General features: G+C 41.4%; 1 protein-coding gene and 1 pseudogene across 1 annotated transcript; one reads left to right on the forward strand and one right to left on the reverse strand.

The window, feature by feature from the left end:
- The first annotated feature begins 1,089 nt into the window (after nucleotides 1-1,089).
- Nucleotides 1,090-3,208, forward strand: LALBA (lactalbumin alpha). Its single transcript, XM_019960037.2, has 4 exons — nucleotides 1,090-1,361; nucleotides 1,683-1,841; nucleotides 2,315-2,390; nucleotides 2,891-3,208. The coding sequence occupies exons 1-4, from the start codon at nucleotides 1,142-1,144 to the stop codon at nucleotides 2,949-2,951; spliced, it is 516 nt and encodes a 171-aa protein (XP_019815596.2). The 5' UTR covers nucleotides 1,090-1,141; the 3' UTR covers nucleotides 2,952-3,208.
- Nucleotides 3,209-14,420: 11,212 nt separating this feature from the next.
- Nucleotides 14,421-18,674, reverse strand: LOC109558699 (olfactory receptor 8S1-like; annotated as a pseudogene).
- Between the last annotated feature and the right edge of the window lie 4,101 nt (nucleotides 18,675-22,775).

Raw genomic sequence — 22,775 nt, forward strand, 5'->3', positions numbered from 1 at the left:
TTGGGAAGATCCCCTGGAGAAGGAAATGGCAACCCACTCTAGTACTCTTACCTGGAAAATTCCATGGACAGAGGAGCCTTGTAAGCTACAGTCCATGGGATTGCAAAGAGTTGAACACAACTGAGCAACTAAGCACAGCACAGTACAGTATACACCTGTGAGGTGAAGTGAAGTGAAGGTTCAATGCAGGGTCTCCTGCATTGCAGAAAGATTCTTTACCATCTGAGCCACCAGGGAAGCCCAAGAATACTGGAGTGGGTAGCCTATTCCTTCTCCAGGGGATCTTCCCATCCCAGGAATTGAACTGGAGTCTCCTGCATTTCAGGTGGATTCTTCACCAGCTGAACTACCAGGTGGATACTACTCCAATATTCAAGTGCTTAAAGTCCAGTTTTCCCACCTTTCCCAAAAAGGTTGGGTCACTCTTTTTTAACCTTCTGTGGCCTACTCTGAGGCTGTCTACAAGCTTATATATTTATGAACACATTTATTGCAAGTTGTTAGTTTTAGATTTACAATGTGGTATCTGGCTATTTAGTGGTATTGGTGGTTGGGGATGGGGAGGCTGATAGCACCTCAGAGGGCAGCTAGATACTGTCATACACACTTTTCAAGTTCTCCATTTTTGTGAAATAGAAAGTCTCTGGATCTAAGTTATATGTGATTCTCAGTCTCTGTGGTCATATTCTATTTCTACTCCTGACCACTCAACAAGGAACCAAGATATCAAGGGACACTTCTTTTGTTTCATGCCTGGGTTGAGTGGACCATGACATATGATGATGTACAGTCCTTTCCCATATTCTGTATGTCTCTAAGGGGAAGGAGGAGTTGGCCGTGGACCCTTTGTGCATTTTCTGATTGCTTCACTTGTATTAACCCTGAGGCCCCCTTTGTTCCTGAAATAGGTTGGGCACATCTTGCTTCCTAGAACCAACACTACCAGAAACAGCATAAATAAAGCCAAATGGGAAACAGGATCATGTTTGTAACACTCTTTGGGCAGGTAACAATACCTAGTATGGACTAGAGATTCTGGGGAGGAAAGGAAAAGTGGGGTGAAATTACTGAAGGAAGCTCAATGTTTCTTTGTTGGTTTTACTGGCCTCTCTCGTCATCCTCTTCCTGGATGTAAGGCTTGATGCCAGGGCCCCTGAGGCTTTTTCCACAAATAAAAGGAGGTGAGCAGTGTGGTGACCCCATTTCAGAATCTTGGGGGGTAACCAAAATGATGTCCTTTGTCTCTCTGCTCCTGGTAGGCATCCTATTCCATGCCACCCAGGCTGAACAGTTAACAAAATGTGAGGTGTTCCGGGAGCTGAAAGACTTGAAGGGCTACGGAGGTGTCAGTTTGCCTGAATGTGAGTTCCCTGCTATTTTGCTTTGTCCCATAATTCATCCTCTTCACTCTTTCCCTCCATTCTCTTCATCCTCTTTTTCCCCTCTACTTTTAATTATCAAACAATTCTCTTATTTGTTTACTCTTTTATTACATTTATTTATCTGTCTCTCCTTTTTCCCATTGTCTGATCCTTTGGAACTCTTTTCACCTTAACAAGATACTCTGTGGTCTGCCATATTTGGAGATTGGTTGGAGAGCCTTTTTCGGTCTGGGAATACAGGTCCTCATTTATGCTATACATGAACATCCTTGTGAAATCTCTTTTTCATCTTTCTTTCAGGGGTCTGTACCACGTTTCATACCAGTGGTTATGACACACAAGCCGTAGTACAAAACAATGACAGCACAGAATATGGACTCTTCCAGATAAATAATAAAATTTGGTGCAAAGACGACCAGAACCCTCACTCAAGCAACATCTGTAACATCTCCTGTGACAGTGAGTAACTTCTTTTTACTCTGTTCCTGTGTTTTTCTGAAACCTACTCCTGGGATAACCTCCTTTTTTTTGGTGTGAAGCACACCTCTGGCTTCACTGCCTTGGACTCCAAATTAACTGTGGGACTTGATAATACCGAGTAAGAGGCTCTTAGAATTTTTCATTAACACTAAATCCCCAGACAGTTTCTTAAAGTTCCTGGGTAGGTGACCTGAGCTGTTTGGGGATCTTGATGTATAATACCCTGTATTTTCAGACTAAGTTGGTTGATGAAGTTGATAATTCCTAAGGAGCTGCCCCAGAGAAGAGAAGGGAGTCCTTACCTAGGGATAGGCATTACTGTATTAAATTTCTCACCCAGAAGGCAACAGGCATAAGCCTCTAGTTCAGAGAAAACCAGAGAAGAGGGAAATTCATTATCCTTCTGGGTAATACTTAGCTCTCTCATTTTTTCCACCTATAACTCCTGCCAGAGTTCCTGGATGATGATCTTACTGATGACATTATGTGTGTCAAGAAGATTCTGGATAAAGTAGGAATTAACTACTGGTGAGTCACCTCTCTATTTTTCACTTAATCTTTCCTCTCTTTCTTCTCAGTCCTTTCGTCCCAGCACTGTACTCCTTTCTCTCTATTTCCTGGTCTTTTAAGCTAGAATGTAATCTTAAAAACAAAACTCATCAAGCAGACTCCGGTTTCCAATTTTGAAGCTTCACTTCACTCCCGTTAGCAATTTTCCTACCTAAGGTTCCCTAATAGAGGGCTGAGATCCAGGATTTCCTTCACCAGGACTTGAACATCTAATTCTACTTGTTCAGTCCTACATCCTAAGGCACGCCCTTTGACCACTGCCCCGCAATTTTCTTGGAGTTTTAAAAAATGGACCTTACTCCACTAAGTGGCTCAGTGTCTCTAGCCATGTGGCTAGGAAAGTCTGTCTGTAATTTTAACCCACAGTCTTCCACCTCAGCCTTCCTGGGGATAAAGCTAGATGTAAATCTAACCAAGATCCTGTCAGTAATTTGCCTTGTCTCCTTCTTCATGATCAGGTTGGCCCATAAAGCACTCTGTTCTGAGAAGCTGGATCAGTGGCTCTGTGAGAAGTTGTGAACACCTGCTGTCTTTGCTGCTTCTGTCCTCTTTCTGTTCCTGGAACTCCTCTGCCCCGTGGCTACCTCGTTTTGCTTCTTTGTACCCCCTTGAAGCTAACTCGTCTCTGAGCCCTGGGCCCTGTAGTGACAATGGACATGTAAGGACTAATCTCCAGGGGTGCATGAATGGCGCTCTGGACTTTTGACCCTTGCTCGATGTCCCTGATGGCGCTTTTAATGCAACAGTACATATTCCACTTTTGTCCCGAATAAAAAGCCTGATTTTGAGTGGCTGGCTGTATTTTCTTCCTGGTGGGAGAGGGAGGAAATAGGGTGAGTAGGTAGACCTGGCCATGGGTCACAGACCCCTTCATCTCTACTAAAGAGGATAGAGAGGCTGAACTTATAACAACTCAAAGATGGAGATTACTTTCTGTATTAATTCAATTCAACAGAGTTTTATTGATCACCTAGCATAATTTAAAGAGCTATGGAGGGGATCTAAAGTTGACTAAAAGCATCTCTTACCTAAACTGCTGCTAAGTCACTTCAGTTGTGTCCGACTCTGTGTGACCCCATAGACGGTAGCCCACAAGGCTCCCATGTCCCTGGAATTCTCCAGGCAAGAACAATGGAGTGGGTTGCCATTTCCTTCTCCAGTGCATGAAAGTGAAAAGTGAAAGTGAAGTCGCTCAGTCGTGTCTGACTCAGCGACCCCATGGACTGCAGCCTACCAGGCTCTTCCATCCATGGGATTTTCCAGGCAAGAGTACTGGAGTGGGGTGCCATTGCCTTCTCTGCTTACCTAAACTAGTATACTACAAACATTAATAAATAGTTATAATACAAGATTCAATGGACATGGACTTGGGCAAACACTGGGAGATGGTGGGGGACAGGGAGTCCTGGTGGGCTGCAGTCCATGAGGTCACAAAGACTCAGACATGACATAGTGACTGAGCAGCAACAACAACAGCAACATAATACAAGATATAGTGTCACAAGTATCATTAGAGAGGTTAGAAAACTGTCAATATCTTCTAATTCCCTCCTCTTACCTCTATACCCACTGGGCCTTTTGGCATTCAGACTATATTTGTCTTGTCTCTGAGACGAGCAGCTCCCAAATGAAGCTGCCATAATCTGTTTAGGGACATATAGGCCCTGTCGAGCAGTGAACAGGACATCCCTCTCTTACACTTATGAAAACAAACTCTCAGGAAATAACTTGGTATTCATCATATGATTTTAGTCTGAATTTGAACACAATGTGACACATCTCCCAGGGGTACTGTATGCTATTCCTTCCCTAATTATGGGACAAAATGTTTTTCCCCAAGTCTACAAGGTTTTAGAATAATTGCTGTTCACAGTTGTATATGGGAGGGTAGGATTGAATGACCATTCCACCAACTAAACGCACACATCTCCTTATTATATGCTTCAGTTACAGTCTCAGGAAGGCATCACTTCAGTTCAGTTCAGTCACTCAGTCATGTCCAACTCTTTGCAACCCCATGAACCGCAGAGCGCAAGACCCACCTGCCCATCACCAACTCCAAACTCATGTCCATTGAGTCAGTGACGCCATCCAACCATTTCATTCTCTATCGTCCCCTTCTCCCCCTGCCCTCAATCTTTCCCAGCATCAGGGTCTTTTCAAATGAGTCAGCTCTTCATATAAGGTGGCCAAAGTACTGGAGTATCAGTTTCAACATTAGTCCTTCTAATGAACACCCAGGACTGATCTTTAGGATGGACTGGTTGGATCTCCTTGCAGTCCAAGGGACTCTCAAGAGTCTTCTCCAACACCACAGTTCAAAAGCATCAATTCTTCAGCGCTCAGCTTTCTTTGTAGTCCAACTCTCACATCCATACATGACTACTGGAAAAACCATAGCCTTGACTAGATGGACCTTTGTTGGCAAAGTAATGTCTCTGCTTTTTAACATGCTACCTAGGTTGGTCATAACTTTCCTTCCAAGGAGTAATTGACTTTTAATTTCATGGCTGCAATCACCATCTGCAGTGATTTTGAGCCCTCAAAAGTAAAATCTCTAACTGTTTCCATTGTTTCCCATCTATTTGCCATGAAGTGATGGGACTGGATGCCATGATCTTCGTTTTCTGAATGTTGAGCTTTAAGCCAACTTTTTCACTCTCCACTTTCACTTTCATCAAGAGGCTTTTGAGTTCCTCTTCACTTTCTGCCATAAGGGTGGTGTCATCTGCATATCGGAGGTTATTGATATTTCTCCCAGCAACCTTGACTCCAGCCTGTGCTTCTTTCAGCCCAGTGTTTCTCATGATATACTCTGCATAGAAGTTAAATAAGCAGTATACAGCCACAATATACACAATATACATCCTTGACGTACTCCTTTTCCTATTTGGAACCAGTCGACTATTCCATGTCCAGTTCTAACTGTTGCTTCCTGACCCGCATATAGGTTTCTAAAGAGGCAGGTCAGGTGCTCTGGTATTCCCATCTCTTTCAGAATTTTCTACAGTTTATTGTGATCCACACAGTCAAAGGCTTTGGCATAGTCAATAAAGCAGAAATAGATGTTTTTCTGGAACTCTCTTGCTTTTTCCATGATCCAGTGGATATTGGCAATTTGATCTCTGGTTCCTCTGCCTTTTCTAAAACCAGCTTGAACATCTGGAAGTTCACGGTTCACATATTGCTGAAGCCTGGCTTGGAGAATTTTGAGCATTACTTTACTAGTGTGTGAGATGAGTGCAATTGTGTGGTAGTTTGAGCATTCTTTGGCATTGCCTTTCTTTGGGATTGGAATGAAAACTGACCTTTTCCAGTCCTGTGGCCACTGCTGAGTTTTCCAAATTTGCTGGTATATTGAGTGCAGCACTTTCACAGCATCATCTTTTAGGATTTGAAATAGCTCAACTGGAATTCCATCACCTCCACTAGCTTTGTTCATAGTGATGCTTTCTAAGGCCCACTTGACTTCACATTCCAGGATGTCTGGCTCTAGGTGAGAGATCATATCATCGTGATTATCTGGGTTGTGAAGAGCTTTTTTGTACAGTTCTTCTGTGTATTCTTGCCACCTCTTCTTAATATCTTCTGCTTCTGTTAGGTCCATACCATTTCTGTCCTTTATCGAGCCCATCTTTGCATGAAATGTTCCCTTGGTATCTCTAATTTTCTTGAAGAGATCTCTAGTCTTTCCCATTCTGTTGTTTTCCTCTATTTCTTTGCACTGATCACTGAGGAAGGCTTTCTTGTCTCTCCTTGCTATTCTTTGGAACTCTGCTTTCAGATGCTTATGTCTTTCCTTTTCTCCTTTGCTTTTCACTTCTCTTCTTGTCACAGCTATTTGTAAGGCTTCCTCAGACAGCCATTTTGCCTTTTTGCATTTCTTATTCTTGGGGATGGTCTTGATCCCTGTCTCCTGTACAGTGTCACGAACCTCCATTCATAGTTCATCAGGCACTCTGTCTGTCAGATCTAGTCCCTTAAATCTATTTCTCACTTCCACTGTATAATCATAAGGGATTTGATTTAGGTCATACCTGAATGGTCTAGTGGTTTCCCCCACTTCTTCAATTTAAGTCTGAATTTGGTAGTAAGGAGTTCATGATCTGAGCCACAGTCAGCTCGCAGTCTTGTTTTTGCTGACTGTATAGAGCTTCTCCATCGTTGGCTGTAAAGAGTATAATCAATCTGATTTTGGTGTTGGCCATCTGGTGATGTCCTTGTGTAGAGTCTTCTCTTGTGTTTTTGGAAGAGGGTGTTTGTTATGACCAGTGCATTCTCTTCGCAAAACTCTATTATCCTTTTCCCTGCTTCATTCTGTACTCCAAGGCCAAATTTGCCTTTTACTCCTGGTGTTTCTTGACTTCCTACTTTTGCATTCCAGTCCCCTGTAATGAAAAGGACATCTTTTTTGGGTGTTAATTCTAAAAGGTCTTGTAGGTCTTCATAGAACCATTCAACCTCAGCTTCTTCAGCCTTACTGGTTGGGGCACAGGCTTGGATTACCATGATATTGAATGGTTTGCCTTGGAAATGAACAGAGATCATTCTGTCGTTTTTGAGATTGCATCCAAGTACTGCATTTCAGACTCTTTTGTTGACTATGATGGCTACTCCCTTTCTTCTAAGGGATTCCTGCCCACAGTATTAGATATAATGGTCATCTGAGTTAAATTCATCTGGAAAAGGTGAAGGACCAGCTTCATCAGATGGGCAGACCAGAAATTTAACTAAAGTTGGGACTGTTTCATTTAGTTCCATATCCCTGGCCTTCAATATTTTCATCTTGGAAATCTCACTTGTGAGTGTACTGTATATGAGGCCATGATTTTCAGAGGGTTTGCCAAAGGAAATTGACAATTGCAGAGAGGATCTTAGCCTAGGCTCAACGGATTGAGAATAGATAGAAACCAGGGAGCCCGCGTGGAAGTGGTCTTGACTGCTGCAGGCTTGTCAGCCTTTGAGTAGAGCAATTGCTATTGTTCTCTTTTTGAGAACTTTCTTCGGAGCTGAATGAGAGATTGAGGTGGCAGCCGAGTCATTTTTTCTGCATTCTCCAACTACTTCTTCCTCTAGGCCTGGAACAAGTCTTTTTCCCCCCAATTTTAGACTTTTTATTTTGTATTTAGGTATAGCTGATTAGCAATGTTGTGGTAGTTTCAGGTGAGCAGTGAAGGGACTCAGCTATATGTATACATGCATCCATTCTCCCCCAAACCCTGCTTCCATCCAGGCTGGCACATAACATTGAGTATAGTTCCGTGTGCTATATAATAGCTCCTTGTTGGTCATCCATTTTGAATATAGCAGTGTGTACATGACCTCCCCAAACTCCCTAACTATCCCTTCCCCCTGAGCAACTGTAAGTTTGTTTTCTAAGTCTATGAATCTCTTTCTGATTTGTATCACTTATTTTTAGATTCCACATATAAAGGATTTCATATGATATTTCTCTTTGTCTGACTTACTTCACTCAGTATGACACTCTCTAGGTCCATCCATGTTATTGCAAACAGCATTGTTTCATTCTATTTAATGCCTGAGTAATATTCCATTCTATATATGTACCACGTCTTCTTTATCCATTCCTCTGATGGGGGGCATTTATGTTGGCTCCATGTCTTGGCCATTGCAAACAGTGCTGCAGTAAACACCGGGGTGCATGCATCTTTTTGGATGATGTTTTTTTCATGGTATATGCCCAGGAGTGGGATTGCAGGGTCATATGGTAGCTCTATTTTTCATTTTTTAAAAAAAATTTTATTATTATTATTTTTGCTTTACAATATTGTATTGGTTTTGCCATATATCAACATGCATCCGCCATGGGTATACACGTGTTCCCCATCCTGAACCCCCTTCCCACCTCCCTCCCCATACCATCCCTCTGGGTCATCCCAGTGCACCAGCCCCAAGCTTCCTGTGTCATGCATCAAACCTGGACTGGCGATTCATTTCTTATATGATATTATACATGTTTTAATGCCATTCTCCTAAATCATCCCCCCCGCCGACAGAGTCCAAAAGACTGTTCTATACATCTGTGTCTCTTTTGCTGTCTTGGATACAGGGTTGTCGTTACCATCTTTCTAAATTCCATATATATGCATTAGTATACTGTATTGGTGTTTTAGGAACCTCCATATTGTATTTCCTAGTGGCTGTACTGATTTATATTCCCACCAACAGTGTAGGAGGTTTCCCTTTTCTCTCCACCGTCTCCAGCATTTGTTGTTTGTGGATTTTTTGGTGATAGCCATTCTGACCAGTGTGAGGTGATATGTCATTGTAGTTTTAATTTGCATTTCTCTACTAACTAGTGACATTGAACATCTTTTCACGTACCCATTGGCCACCTGTATGTCCTCTTTGGAGAAACGTCAGTTCAGGTCTTCTGCCCATCACAAGCTGGAATCAAGATTGCCAGGAGAAATATCAATAACCTCAGATATGCAGATGACACCACCCTTATGGCAGAAAGTGAAGAGGAACTCAAAAGCCTCTTGATGAAAGTGAAAGTGGAGAGTGAAAAAGTTGGCTTAAAGCTCAACATTCAGAAAATGAAGATCATGGCATCTGGTCCCATCACCTCATGGGAAATAGATGGGGAAACAGTGGAAAGAGTGTCAGACTTTATTTTTTTGGGCTCCAAAATCACTGCAGATGGTGACTGCAGCCATGAAATTAAAAGACACTTACTCCTTAGAAGGAAAGTTATGACCAACCTAGATAGCATATTGAAAAGCAGAGACATTACTTTGCCAACAAAGGTCTGTCTAGTCAAGGCTATGGTTTTTCCAGTGGTCATGTATGGATGTGAGAGTTGGACTGTGAAGAAGGCTGAGCGCCGAAAAATTGATGCTTTTGAACTGTGGTGTTGGAGAAGACTCTTGAGAGTTCCTTGGCCTGCAAGGAGATCCAACCAGTCCATTCTGAAGGAGATCAGCCCTGGGATTTCTTTGGAAGGAATGATGCTAAAGCTGAAGCTCCAGTACTTTGGCCTCCTTATGCGAAGAGTTAAGACTCTGATGCTTGGAGGGATTGGGGGCAGGAGGAGAAGGGGATGACAGAGGATGAGATGGCTGGATGGAATCACTGACTCGATGGAGGTGAGTCTGAGTGAACTCCGGGAGTTGGTGATGGACAGGGAGGCCTGGCGTGCTGCGATTCATAGGGTCGCAAAGAGTCAGACACGATTGAGCGACTGAACTGAATTGAACTGAAGCATCATAAGCTGTTTGTACATTTTAGAAACTCATCCCTTATTAGTCACATCATTTGCAAATATTTTCTCCCAGTCTGTGGGTTGTCTTTTTGTTTTGTTTATTGTTTTCTTTGCTGTGCAAAACCTTTTGAGTTTAAGTAGGTCCCATTTGTGTATTTTGTTGTTATTTCTGTTGTTCCAGGAGATGGATCAAAAAATCTCTTGCTGTGATTTATGTCAAACAGTGTTCTGCCTGTGTTTTCCTCCAAGAGTTAATTGTGTCTGGTCTCACCTTTAGCTCTTTAATCCATTTTGAGCTTATTTTTGTGTATGGAGTTAAAGAATAATTTAATTTAATTTTTTTTTTTTTACATGTGGCTGTCCAGTTTCCCCAGCACCATTTGTTGAAGAGACTGTCTTTCTAACATTGTGTAGTCTTGCCTCCTTTGTCATAGATTAATTGGCCATAGGTGCATGGGCTTATTTCTGGGTTTTCTATCCTGTGGAACAGATCTTGAAGCAGACAGAGATCTGAAGTGGTCTGGGCTCAGGTGGGTGGTAGTTCTTATGCTCAGCTTTTTTTTCTTATACTCAGGGCAGGGTGGCCAGACTGCACACAATTCAGTGAGCTCTGTGAGGATGACCCAGGTTGGCGTCCCAAAATATGGACTTTTTTCTCCCTTCCTGTCCTGATCTCTCCTCCATGCTACTTTTCTCTGACATCTATATTGTCATGAAGGCAGGAATTTTACAGGACAAAATTAAATGATTTTTTCATATATTCCTTCTCTCACTTCCTTCAATCTCATTCATTCTTTTTTATTTTGCACACTAATTGAGAGTCAATTAAGTGATAGGATCTACTAGACACTGGGGATACAGAACCTGTTAGCCTGGGCTTTGCTGTCAAGACTTACACTTTATTTTAAAATTTTATTTATTTATTTAGGTGAATGTGTTTATTTTAAACTTCAACTTCAGTGTATATTAACTTTCTGAATATTAGTTCCTTGTTTAAAATGGATGTGATGAGCCAGAACTCAATAAGACCTTTAAGTCCTGTGTTTCTGTGTGATTGCTAAATATCACAGCTCTGTCTTCCATTTCCCAAGACTTACACTTTAAATGTGGATAGTTCCTTCTGTTTTCTAGGATCATGTAAGAGACAGGACTGCTCAGACAGATCCACCATTCATTCCATCACTCACTCCATAATCAACAAATAGTTACTGAGGATTTGCTATTTGCTATGTTCTACTTTAGGTGTTGATAGTTAAGGACAAAGACAGGAGGAGATATACTGATTTTCATTTCTTTCCAAGTTACTCTGGACCTCTAGATTTTGTCAGGCAGTATTTGGTATGGGAACACAGGGGGAGCTGGGTCTCAGTACTAAGATGGGACTCTTCCAGAATGAAGTGGTAAATTTGCTAGTGGTCAGATTTCTACTTTGTGCATAGACAAAAGTAAAAGATTGAGGGAGAGGCAAAAGGGGATAGGTCAAAAGGGTAAGCAATGAAAAGGAAAAGCAATAGTTGTGGAAATGGCTGGTAGAGCTGTGAAGATATTCTTTATTTCCCCACCCACCTCTAGATTATTGGAGAGACAGTTGACATACATTACTGCATAAATCTGTATAAGTGCAAGGTGTACAGCAGGATGGTTAGATATACATATATAAATGAGTATTGCAACAGGTTCAGTCAATATTCTTCATCTCAAAACTCCTAATTGAGAAAATCCTGAAAGTTCCCTCTAATGGAGAAAATTTTCACACACTGAGGTATGGGAAAGTCATTTTGGCTCATACGCGGTTCAACCTGAATTTTGTGTGAACCTGAACAGCTTGTAAACATGTACAGCATGTCTGCTTCAATCATTAAGGTAAAGGATGTCTGTTTTGAAGATAGGGATAAAGAAACTCCATTCTCATGACATCCATATTAACATTCCCTGAAAGATTGTGTTCCATTCCTAGACACTAGGGTCCTGCTGTTAAAAAGAGTCCAAGCTTGCTCTGCTCGCTGCACAATAGGCCAATGAATCTGAGAGACGAGGTGTTAAGGCAAGGAAAACAACTTCATTCAGAAAGCTGGCTGACCAAGAGGATGACTTGTTAGAATAATGTCTCAAAATAACCATATTGTTGGGGTCTGGATGCCAAGTTCTTTTATGGATCAGAGATGGGGGGAGATGAGGAAACAAATTGAAAAGGCCATTTAACCTTGTAAGTACCTCCTAGATTGGCAAGCCTCAGGCAGGGACGTGTATTAATTTCTCCCTTCCTGTCATCTAAGGTGGACAGGGTTTTGAATAAAGGCACTTGAGCTGAACAGTCAGGTTGAGGGGCAGGATTTTCTGAGGCTGGCCATTATGTGTGATTATAATAATAAAAGTGGCCAAGGAAACAGATACAGCATGGAAGAATCAAAACTGACTCTTCCCTGTTAACACTGCTGTGTCGCTGTCTATATACTTAACCTGTGTCTTTTGGAAACTGGATGGAATACACCCCGTCACATTTGATGTATGTTCTGTGTTCTGATAATGTAAATGACTGTGCAAAAAATAATGGTTCAACGGAGCAGTTTCTCAGAGTTATCTGAGAGGCTGTCTTCTGGGCTATAGTTCTCAATGTGACTCAAATATAACTCTTTTCTATATCTAAAAAAATCAATTATCTTATAAAAATAAGTATAAAGAAACAAAGAAGTAAAAAAAGGGAAAACTTTACTCCTAGTGATGTAAATCCCTAATATTTACTCTCTTAACAGATTTCCTATATATCATACAATGGTGTTAACTAGAGTCATATTGTCCATCACATCCCTAGTGCTTATGTTACACTGGAAATTTTATGATCACCTTATGATCACCTTCCTCCAAACCCCCTTCTTCCCACCCCTCTACCTCTGATGACCATTTGTTTTCTATGAGTTTGATTTTTCCCCATGTTCTGCAAATAAGGGAGATCATATTGCATTTGTCTGACATTTCACCCAGCATAATGTTTTCTTTTCTTTTTTTAAATTAAATTAAATTTAATTTTTAAACTTTACAATATTGTATTGGTTTTGCCATATATCAAAATGAATCTGCCACAGGTATACATGTGTTCCCCCTCCTGAACCCTCCTCCCTCTTCCCTCCCCATACCCTCCCTTTGGGTCGTCCCAGTGCACCAGCCCCAAGCATCCAGTATCGTGCATTGAACAGGGACTGGCGACTTGTTTCATATATGATATTATACATGTTTCAATGCATTCTCCCAAATCATCCCACCCTCTCCCTCTCCCACAGAGTCCAAAAGACTGTTCTATACATCAGTGTCTCTTTTGCTGTCTTGTATACAGGGTTATTGTTACCATCTTTCTAAATTCCATATATATGCATTAGTATACTGTATTGGTGTCTTTCTTTCTGGCTTACTTCATTCTGTATAATAGGCTCCAGTTTCATTCACCTCATTAGAACTGATTCAAATGTATTCTTTTTAATGGCTGAGTAATACTCCATTGTGTATATGTACCACAGCTTTCTTATCCATTCATCTGCTGATGGACATCTAGGTTGCTTCCATGTCCTGGCTATTATAAACAGTGTTGTGATGAACATTGGGGTACACGTGTCTCCTTCAATTCTGGTTTCCTCAGTGTGTATGCCCAGCAGTGGGATTGCTGGATCATAAGGCAGTTCTATTTCCAGTTTTTTAAGAAATCTCCACACTGTTCTCCATAGTGGCTGTACTAGTTTGCATTCCCACCAACAGTGTAAGAGGGTTCCCTTTTCTCCACACCCTTTCCAGCATTTATTGCTTGTAGACTTTTGGATTGCAGCCATTCTGACTGGCGTGAAATGGTACCTCATAGTGGTTTTGATTTGCATTTCTCTGATAATGAGTGATGTTGAGCATCTTTTCATGTGTTTGTTAGCCATATGTATGTCTTCTTTGGAAAAATGTCTGTTTAGTTCTTTGGCCCATTTTTTGATTGGGTCATTTATTTTTCTGGAATTGAGCTGTAGGAGTTGCTTGTATATTTTTGAGATTAGTTGTTTGTCAGTTGCTTCATTTGCTATTATTTTCTCCCATTCTGAAGACTGTCTTTTCACCTTGCTTATAGTTTCCTTTGTTGTGCAGAAGCTTTTAAGTTTAATTAGGTCCCATTTGTTTATTTTTGCTTTTATTTCCAATATTCTGGGAGGTGCCAAAAGCTGGTTCTTTGAAAGGATAAATAAAATTGACAAACCAGCATAATGTTTTCAATGTCAATCCATGTTATCATGAATGGTAGAATTACCTCATTTTTATGGGTGAATAATATTCCACTGCTTTATCCATGCCTTCTTTATCCATTCATCCATTAAGAAAACATAGGATCTTTCCATGTGTTGGCTATTGTAGATAATGCTACTATGAACATGGGTGGTTGTAGATATCTTTTTGAGTTAATGTTTTCATTTACTTTGGATATGCTCCCAGAAGTAGAATTGCTGGATCATATGTTGGTTCTATTTTTAGTTTCTCAAAGATCCTCCATATGTTTATTGAGAAGATTTTCTTGTGCAGTGACTGGGTGCCCTGTGGATGGGTGCCATTAGTTCTCTAGAGGTTTCCCCATCTTGCTTGACTTGGGGAGGGCACAGGGATCAGACTAACAAAGACTTCTGTTGTGGAGAAGAATTCATGCTGAGATAGCTTAGGAGTGAAGTCTTTCTGTCTCCTCTTCTTTCTCATGACTTTTCCTGCTATTTTCCTCCTATTATGAGGAGGCAGTAGAGCCTGGCTTAGAAGGTAAGCCTGGGCTTCCTGGCCAGCATCCTCCTTAGAGCTGCCTTCACCTCCTGGTTCTTCAGACTGTAGATAAGGGGGTCCAGTAGTGGGGTCACCACTCTGTACTGTAAGGATAGGACTTGCTCCAGGACTGAGCCGGAAGCTGGAGTCATGTACCTTGAAGGGAATTGCACAAATAATAAAATGAGGTCCAGACAAAGGCCACAATGCTGTTGGGCAGTCAGGGTCCATCCCATCCCAGATTCTGCAAGGATGGTCCTCTGGACTGTCAGCTATCAGTGGTAGAAGCATCTAGAAATGACTATTATCAGTGAGAAGTCAGTCATTTCTGCTTTCAAATGCCTCTAACATGAGTGATCATATGCAAGACATTAGAGAAACTGCCCTGGAGAAAAAGGAAGTTCTGCAGCATATTAAGTGCTACAGGTTAGAATAAAACTAAAAAAAAAAAAAAAAAAATCATGCATTTCTATAGCACTTCACAGTTTTCAAAGTGTCTTTCCTTAGTAGTTATGATGATAATCTGAGGATTTTTGCCTCTTCTTTTTCCTATATATACAACTGCATGCTCTTATCTTGTGATGATTGTTCCTAACAAAACTATATGATAGTCTAATAAAGTTGTCATTTTTCCCCTACCATTTATGGCTCTGGGAATCACCTCAGAATCACAGCCCATTATTTTTATAATGCTTAGTGGACCAAAATTTTGTCCTTTTTAGCACATTTGTCTTTGACTTGGGAAAGAAGCCAAGCTTTGTAAATAAAGTGAAAGATACAAATGTATCTAGCATGAGATACAAATCCAATATAGTAAGATTAAGATTGTGGGTGTATGTTGCTGCTGCTGCTGTTAAGTCGCTTCAGTCGTGTCTGACTCCGTGCGACCCCATAGACGGCAGCCCACCAGGCTCCCCCGTCCCTGGGATTCTCCAGGCAAGAATCCTGGAGTGGGTTGCCATTTCCTTCTCCAATGCATTAAAGTGAAAAGTGAAAGTGAAGTCACTCAGTCGTGTCCGACTCTTAGTGACCCCAGAGACTGTAGCCTACCAGGCTCCTCTGTCCATGGGATTTGCCAGGCAAGAGTACTGGTGTGGGGTGCCATTGTCTTCTCCTCATGGGTATATATTGTTAAGTGTCATTGTGAGTATTTTTGAAAGAAGCATTCAAATTTTATTTTTGCAATTGTGTCATTATCACTGGAATGATCTTCATGGGTTTTATGTACTTGGTTAAAAAAGATACTAATTTTACTGTCATTTTTATTTTTAAATTTATCCCTCCTAACATTTTTGCAAAGTGGTTGGAAGAAGTCTTATCATTCCCCTTATGGCAAACGAGGAAACTGAGAAAAAGAGAGCTGAAGAGTTTTGTCTTCAGGACAGGTGAGCTCTCTTGGACCTTATCGTTTCCCATCCCTTACTTCGCACCAAGAAACAACCAGGTGAGGAAAGTTCAGGGCAATTTGTGCAAATACATCTCCAGTTCACTAGTAGAGAGCACAGGCCGTTAGTTACTCTGTTTCCTGGGAGCAAGGACCCATCAACTAGAGCTGTTTGTGTCTGAGAGAAACACGATAGAAAAGAGCTTGAGGTTCCAAGTCAGTGAGCCTTAGTTTATATTTTGGCTCCATTCCTAGCTTGTTCTGGCAGCTTTTGTAAGGTACCTGGTTACTCCTGAAACTCGGTGTTCTTTTGGAAAATGAGGTTAATAGTGTTCATATTGTGGTGTGATACATACTGAAATTGATCTTGATTGTGTAAAGCAGCTGTAGTATAGTAACTAGCTAATCAATAGTTACAGTACAAATAAGCTTTGGAAACATCATCTTCCAGTAGGAAAGAGAAATGGCATGTTTTAAGGATGATGTATTTAATTCTTTTGTCCAACACTGAATAAAAGTCTACTAAAGACTTTCATTTTCCCCTTTGATGACTCCCAAATAATGCTCAAAATTCTCCAAGCCAGGCTTCAGCAATATGTGAACCGTGAACTTCCAGATGTTCAAGCTAGTTTTAGAAAAGGCAGAGGAACCAGAGATCAAATTGCCAAACATCCGCTGGATCATTGAAAAAGCAAGAGAGTTCCAGAAAAACATCTATTTCTGCTTTATTGACTATGCCAAAGCCTTTGACTTTGTGGATCACAATAAACTGGGGAAAATTCTAAAAGAGATGGGAATACCAGACCACCTGACCTGCTTCTTGAGAAACCTATATGCAGGTCAGGAAGCAACAGTTAGAACTGGACATGGAACAACAGACTGGTTCCAAATAGGAAAAGGAGTACGTCAAGGCTGTATATTGTCACCCTGCTTATTTAACTTATGTGCAGAGTACATCATGAGAAACGCTGGGCTGGAAGAAGCACAAGCTGGAATCAAGATTGCTGGGAGAAATATCAATAACCTCAGATATGCAGATGACACCACCCTTATGGTAGAAAGTGAAGAAGAACTAAAAAGCCTCTTGATGAAAGTGAAAGAGGAGAGTGAAAAAGTTGGCTTAAAGCTCAACATTCAGAAAATGATCATGGCATTCGATTCCATCACTTCATGGGAAATAGATGGGGAAACAGTGGAAAGAGTGTCAGACTTTATTTTTTTGGGCTCCAAAATCACTGCAGATGGTGACTGCAGCCATGAAATTAAAAGATGCTTACTCCTTGGAAGGAAAGTTATGACCAACCTAGATAGCATATTGAAAAGCAGAGACATTACTTTGCCAACAAAGGTCTGTCTAGTCAAGGCTATGGTTTTTCCAGAGGTCATATATGGATGTGAGAGTTGGACTGTAAAGAAAGCTGAGTGCCGAAGAATTGATGCTTTTGAACTGTGGTGTTGGAGAAGACTCTTGAGAGTCCCTTGGACTGCAAGGAGATCCAACCAGTCCATTCTAAAGGAGATCAGTCCTGGGTGTTCTTTGGAAGGAATGATGCTAAAGTTGAAACTCCAGTACTTTGGCCACCTCATGGGAAGAGTTGACTCATTGGAAAAGACTCTGATGCTGGGAGCTATTGGGGGCAGGAGGAAAAGGGGACAACAGAGGATGAGATGGCTGGATGGCATCACTGACTCAATGGATGTGGGTTTGGGTGAACTCTGGGAGTTGGTGATGGACAGGGAGGCCTGGTGTGCTGCGATTCATGGGTTCGCAAAGAGTCGGACACGACTGAGTGACTGAACTGAACTGAACTGAACAGAAATCATGGTTTAATGGAAACAAGAAAAACCTCAGTCTTTGTATAAGCTTATTTTTCAGAATTAGACAATTGAGACCTCAGAAAGAAAATGATTTTTTTTTTTTTAATAATTCACACATCTAGTCCACAGCCGAGGTGGAACTGGAGCCCAGGCCTTCTGAGTTCCAATAAAAATTTTTTCCTGCTACTTTGCAATGTTTTGATTTATAGACCAAGGTTACTTTAGAGTGGAAAATATTGTACATTATATTCAAAGGTTCAGCAATGATATACCTCAATGTTCATGAACCATAAAGGATGGTGATCACAATAAAATGAGATGAGCAGATAGAGAAGATCTTGTTCCAACCTGTGGCAGAGTTGATTCCCAAGGCTGTCTTGATGATACAGGTATAAGAAACCAGCACTAGGACAAACCTGCTGAGGCCCAGGACCATTATGGTGGTCTGAACGGAGGCAACGCTCATGTAGAGATCAGAACAGGCCAACAGGAGCATTGGAAGAAACCCACAGGCAAAACTGGGGACAAGGTTGGGGCCACAGAAGTGCTGCTGAGACAGGAGGATGGAGTTAAGCAGGCCAGTCCCCATTCCTATGACCCAGGGGGCTCCCGCCAGGCCAGCACACACCTTCTTGTTCATGGTCACCACATATGACAGCGGGTGGCACACAGCCTGGTACTGGTCACAGGCCATGACTGAAAGGAGGCGGGTTTCAGTGCCCCCTGAAAATATGATCAAGGAGATCTGGGTGAAACATTCAAGGAAGGAGATAGTCTTCCACTTGGAAAGTAGATTATCTAGCAGCTTAAGCACAATGACTGAGGAACAGAAAGCATCTGGGAAGGAGAGGTGACTGAGGAAGAAGTACATGGGGGTGTGGAGGTGCGAGTCAGTCCTGATCACCAGCAGCATCAGCAGGTTCACTGTGAGGATCAGGAGGTAAATCACCAGGAATGTTACAAAGAGTACTACCTGAATGTGAGTGTTATTGGATAGTCCTTGGAGAATAGAGAAAATGACTGTGGTTGTGTTCCCAACTCTCATGGAGCATTGGAGTTTCCCTTTAGAAGGACAAGAACAGAAATAATTCCCCAACGTGTTATGAGTCTCAGAGCATGGCTGGGGATGAGGTGTCAGCTTCAGGACTGACCCTGGACAGATCGTGTAGCAGAGGCAACCTTGCCATGTCAGATCTCATCAACCCTTCCCAGCTCAGGGCAATAATCTATTGGTTTATTGGCTAAGGTGGAGATGGTGGGGAGGAAGATATAGAGAATCAAACTTAGAAAGGAAGATTATTCAGACTGGAGAAGGAAAGGAAGGGATTTGTAAACAGCCTCCAGAGCACCGCAAAGTCCTGTTATTGGTTCCAAAAAGAATGGAGTTCAAACCACAGAAAGGTTCCCTGACATAGTGAATAAGCCATAAAGATGTTGACCGACCATCCTGCTTGACGGTCCGTGATGCGTGTTTGAATGATTGCTGGAGGGATTGTGACAGCTGATGATGCCACAAGACCTTTCGGTGTCACTAAGTTCATGAATAATTTCCTTGGGTTTCTCATTAAGAAAAAAATTCTGGGAAAAACAAATGGTTCCTAAAATCCATTCCAGCTTAGAAATTCTAAGGTCTAGTGGCCGAGACTCAGCAATCCCAATGCAGGCAGCCTGGGTTTAACCCCTATTCAGGGAACTAGATCCCACATGCTGTAACTAAAGATCTGAAATGTCACAAAACAAAGGTTGAAGATCCTGCTTGCTGCAACTGAGACCCAGTGCAGCCAAATAAATAAACAATAATAAATATTAAAAAAAAAATTTGGGAACAACATTCCTTGGGTTTCTCTGTTACTAAATGGAAACCCTCTCCCTTTCTGTGTCAACACAAGCAGAACTGGCACAGGAGTAGTCTGGTTTCATGGAAGCCAGGCAAGAGGAAGTCCTTAGATGGGAGGCAAGGGCTGTGCACATCAGTTACTCAAGGGCTTCTGTGAATTTATAATGTCCACTGTTTGCACTATAACATCAGAACTTAACATTAGAGCCCACGAAGACCATGTTTTTCTGTGAGTTGCTACTAGGGATTTGGATGAAGCCAAGTCAAATTTGGACCACCTTCTGTGCATAACAGAGATGGAAAAGGAAAAAAAAAGCAAAGGAAAAGACTGTACAGAACACCTGATAAAATAAAAAGTTAGAGGGTTTCGTGTAGAGCAAAGGAATATAGCATGGTCACCCCTCTCCCCTTAAAGGGTGACTCAGGAGGGTGATGAATGAGGATGCAGTTACTGTTTATGGCTTGTACACTCACAAGTTCCCAGAGTGGATAGTTTTAGAAGAAGATGGAATTGAATGAGAAGGGCAATTTTCTTCACTTGGTCTCTTTCAGCCAACAAGAGATACTTTCAGTAGAGGATACCTAAATGGCATCCTTTCTAACCAGCAAAAGCCAGAGATATGATTAGGACTTGGTGGGCTTCCCTGAACTTTGTCATTCTTTCAGAAGATGCCACCTCATGAGAAGAGTTGACTCATTAGAAAAGACTCTGATGCTGGGAGCTATTGGGGGCAGTAGGAAAAGGGGACAACAGAGGATGAGATGGATGGAAGGCATCACCAACTTGATGGACATGGGTTTGGGTGAACTCTGGGAGTTGGTGATGGACAGGGAGGCCTGGCATGCTGTGATTCATGGGGTTGGAAAGAGTCGGACACGACTGAGTGACTGAACTGAACTGAAATCATAGTTTAATGGAAACAAGAAAACTTCAGTCTTTGTATAAGCTTATTTTTCAGAGTTAGACAATTGAGGCAGAGGTGGAGCTTTTCAGCAAGGAAATATCCGTATAGTCCTTCTGTCCAACAGAAAGATTTCTTGACTCAGCCTCCAATATAACAATGGCCAGAGGGACTTGATCTCAGCTCTAGGCCTTGGAGAGTGATGGTGGTCTCTGGAGAGTCCATTAAGCAGGAGTTCTGCTCTGATCTGTATGAATTCTCCAGGGCCAACAATTCCTTCCCTGTATTACTTTTTTCAGTGAGTTGCATTATCTAAGAGGTACTTGTCCATGCCAATTATTTCTAAAGATTAAAATACAGAGTTCTAAGATTTCTTAGTTGTAAATCTTGGAATTCCTTCCCTTCTTCCCTCTCTCCTTCCTTTTCCTCTCTTATATTTTAAATAATATTTGATTATAGAAAGATAATAATAAAGGATATAACATGAAAACTGATATTGAAGGTATTTTAAATTGAGAAGTGTATTAAAGATATTTTAATGATAAAAGAAAGTACAAGTTTATCATGTTATCCAAAATTAATTGTTTTATTTATTGCAACAGTTAGACCTGGACATGGAACAGTAGACTGGTTACAAATCAGGAAAGGAGTGCGTGAAGACTGTATATTGTCACCCTGCTTATTTAACTTATATGCAGAGTACATCTGCATCTGTGAAATGCTGGGCTAGATGAATCACAGGCTGGAATCAAGATTTCCTGGAGAAATATCAATAACCTCATATATGCAGATGACACCATCCTTATGGAAGAAAGTGAAGAAGAACTTAAGAGCCTCTTGATGAAAGTGAAAGAGGAGAGTGAAAAAGTTGGCTTAAAACTCAACATTCAGAAAACTAAGATCATGGCATCCGGTCCCATCACTTCATGGCAAATAGATGGGGAAATGGTGGAAACAGTGACAGACTTTATTTTCTTAGGCTCTAAAATTACTACAGATGGTGACTGCAGCCATGAAATTAAGACGCTTGTTCCTTGGGAGAAAAGCAATGACCAACCTGCTGCTGCTACTGCTAAGTCGCTTCAGTCATGTCCGACTCTGTGCGACCCCATAGACGGTGGCCAACCAGGCTCCCCCGTCCCTGGGATTCTCCAGGCAAGAACACTGGAGTGGGTTGCCATTTCCTTCTCCAATGCATGAAAGGGAAAGTGAAAGTGAAGTCGCTCAGTCGTGTCTGACTCTTCGAGACCCCATGATCTGCAGCCTACTAGGCTCCTCTGGGTGCCATTGCCTTCTCCAATGACCAACCTAGACAGAGACATTACTTTGCCAACAGAGGTCCATCTAGTCAAAGCTATGGTTTTTCCAGTAGTCATGTATGGATGTGAGAGTTGGACTATAAAGAAACCTAAGCGCCGAAGAATTGATGCTTTTGAACTGTGTTGTTGAAGAAGATTCTTGAGAGTCCCTTGGACTGCAAGGAGATCCAACCAGTCCATCCTAAAGGAAATCAGTCCTGAATATTCATTGGAAGGACTGATGCTGAAGCTGAAATTCCAATACTTTGGCCACCAGATGGGAAGAACCGACTCATTGGTAAAGACCCTGATGCTGGTAAAGATTGAAGGAGGGAGGAGAAGGGGATGACAGAGGATGAGATGGTTGGATGGCATCACTGACTCAATGGACATGAGTTTGAGTAAGCTCCGAGAGTTGGTGATGGACAGAGAAGCCTGGCATGCTTCAGCCCATGGGGTCGCAAAGAGTTGGACATGACTGAGCAACTGAACTGAACTGAAAATATCCAAATAAGTTAAAAACTTTAAAACAGTTTTGAGTTAGCAGATACACACTATTAGATATAGGATGGATAAACAACAATGTCCTATTGCATAGCACAGGGAAGTATATTCAACATCCTGTGATAAACCATAATGGGAAAGAACATTTAAAAAATGCATATATAGATGTATAACTTAATCACTTTGCTGTACAGCAGAGATTGGCACAACATATAAATCAACTAACGTCAATTAAAAAAAGTTAAAAAACTTTGAAACATTAACTGTGGTAGAAAGTTTTTATTATGGAAAAATAAGCATCTACAAAAATAAAAAGAATAGTGTAATAATTCCTCTCTATCCATCACCTAGCTTCAATAATTATCAACTCATTGACTGCTTTGACCTCATGGGAGTGAAAAATGTGGTCTCTGTATTACATGAATAGTTGTGTCTAAAACATGGACATATTTTACTACTCAAAGGTAAAAAGGAAGGATAGATATTGAAGATATCTATGATATTAGATATCAGTCTTTGCCATGGATAAGGACTGAATGATGGTTGACTGAATAACTCCCTAGGAAATAACAAAGAACAATATAGGAGGAACTTGGGTTTTCATT

The sequence above is a fragment of the Bos indicus genome, chromosome 5, assembly GCF_029378745.1.
Source record: "Bos indicus isolate NIAB-ARS_2022 breed Sahiwal x Tharparkar chromosome 5, NIAB-ARS_B.indTharparkar_mat_pri_1.0, whole genome shotgun sequence".
In the NCBI taxonomy this organism is placed as follows: Eukaryota; Metazoa; Chordata; class Mammalia; order Artiodactyla; family Bovidae; genus Bos; species Bos indicus.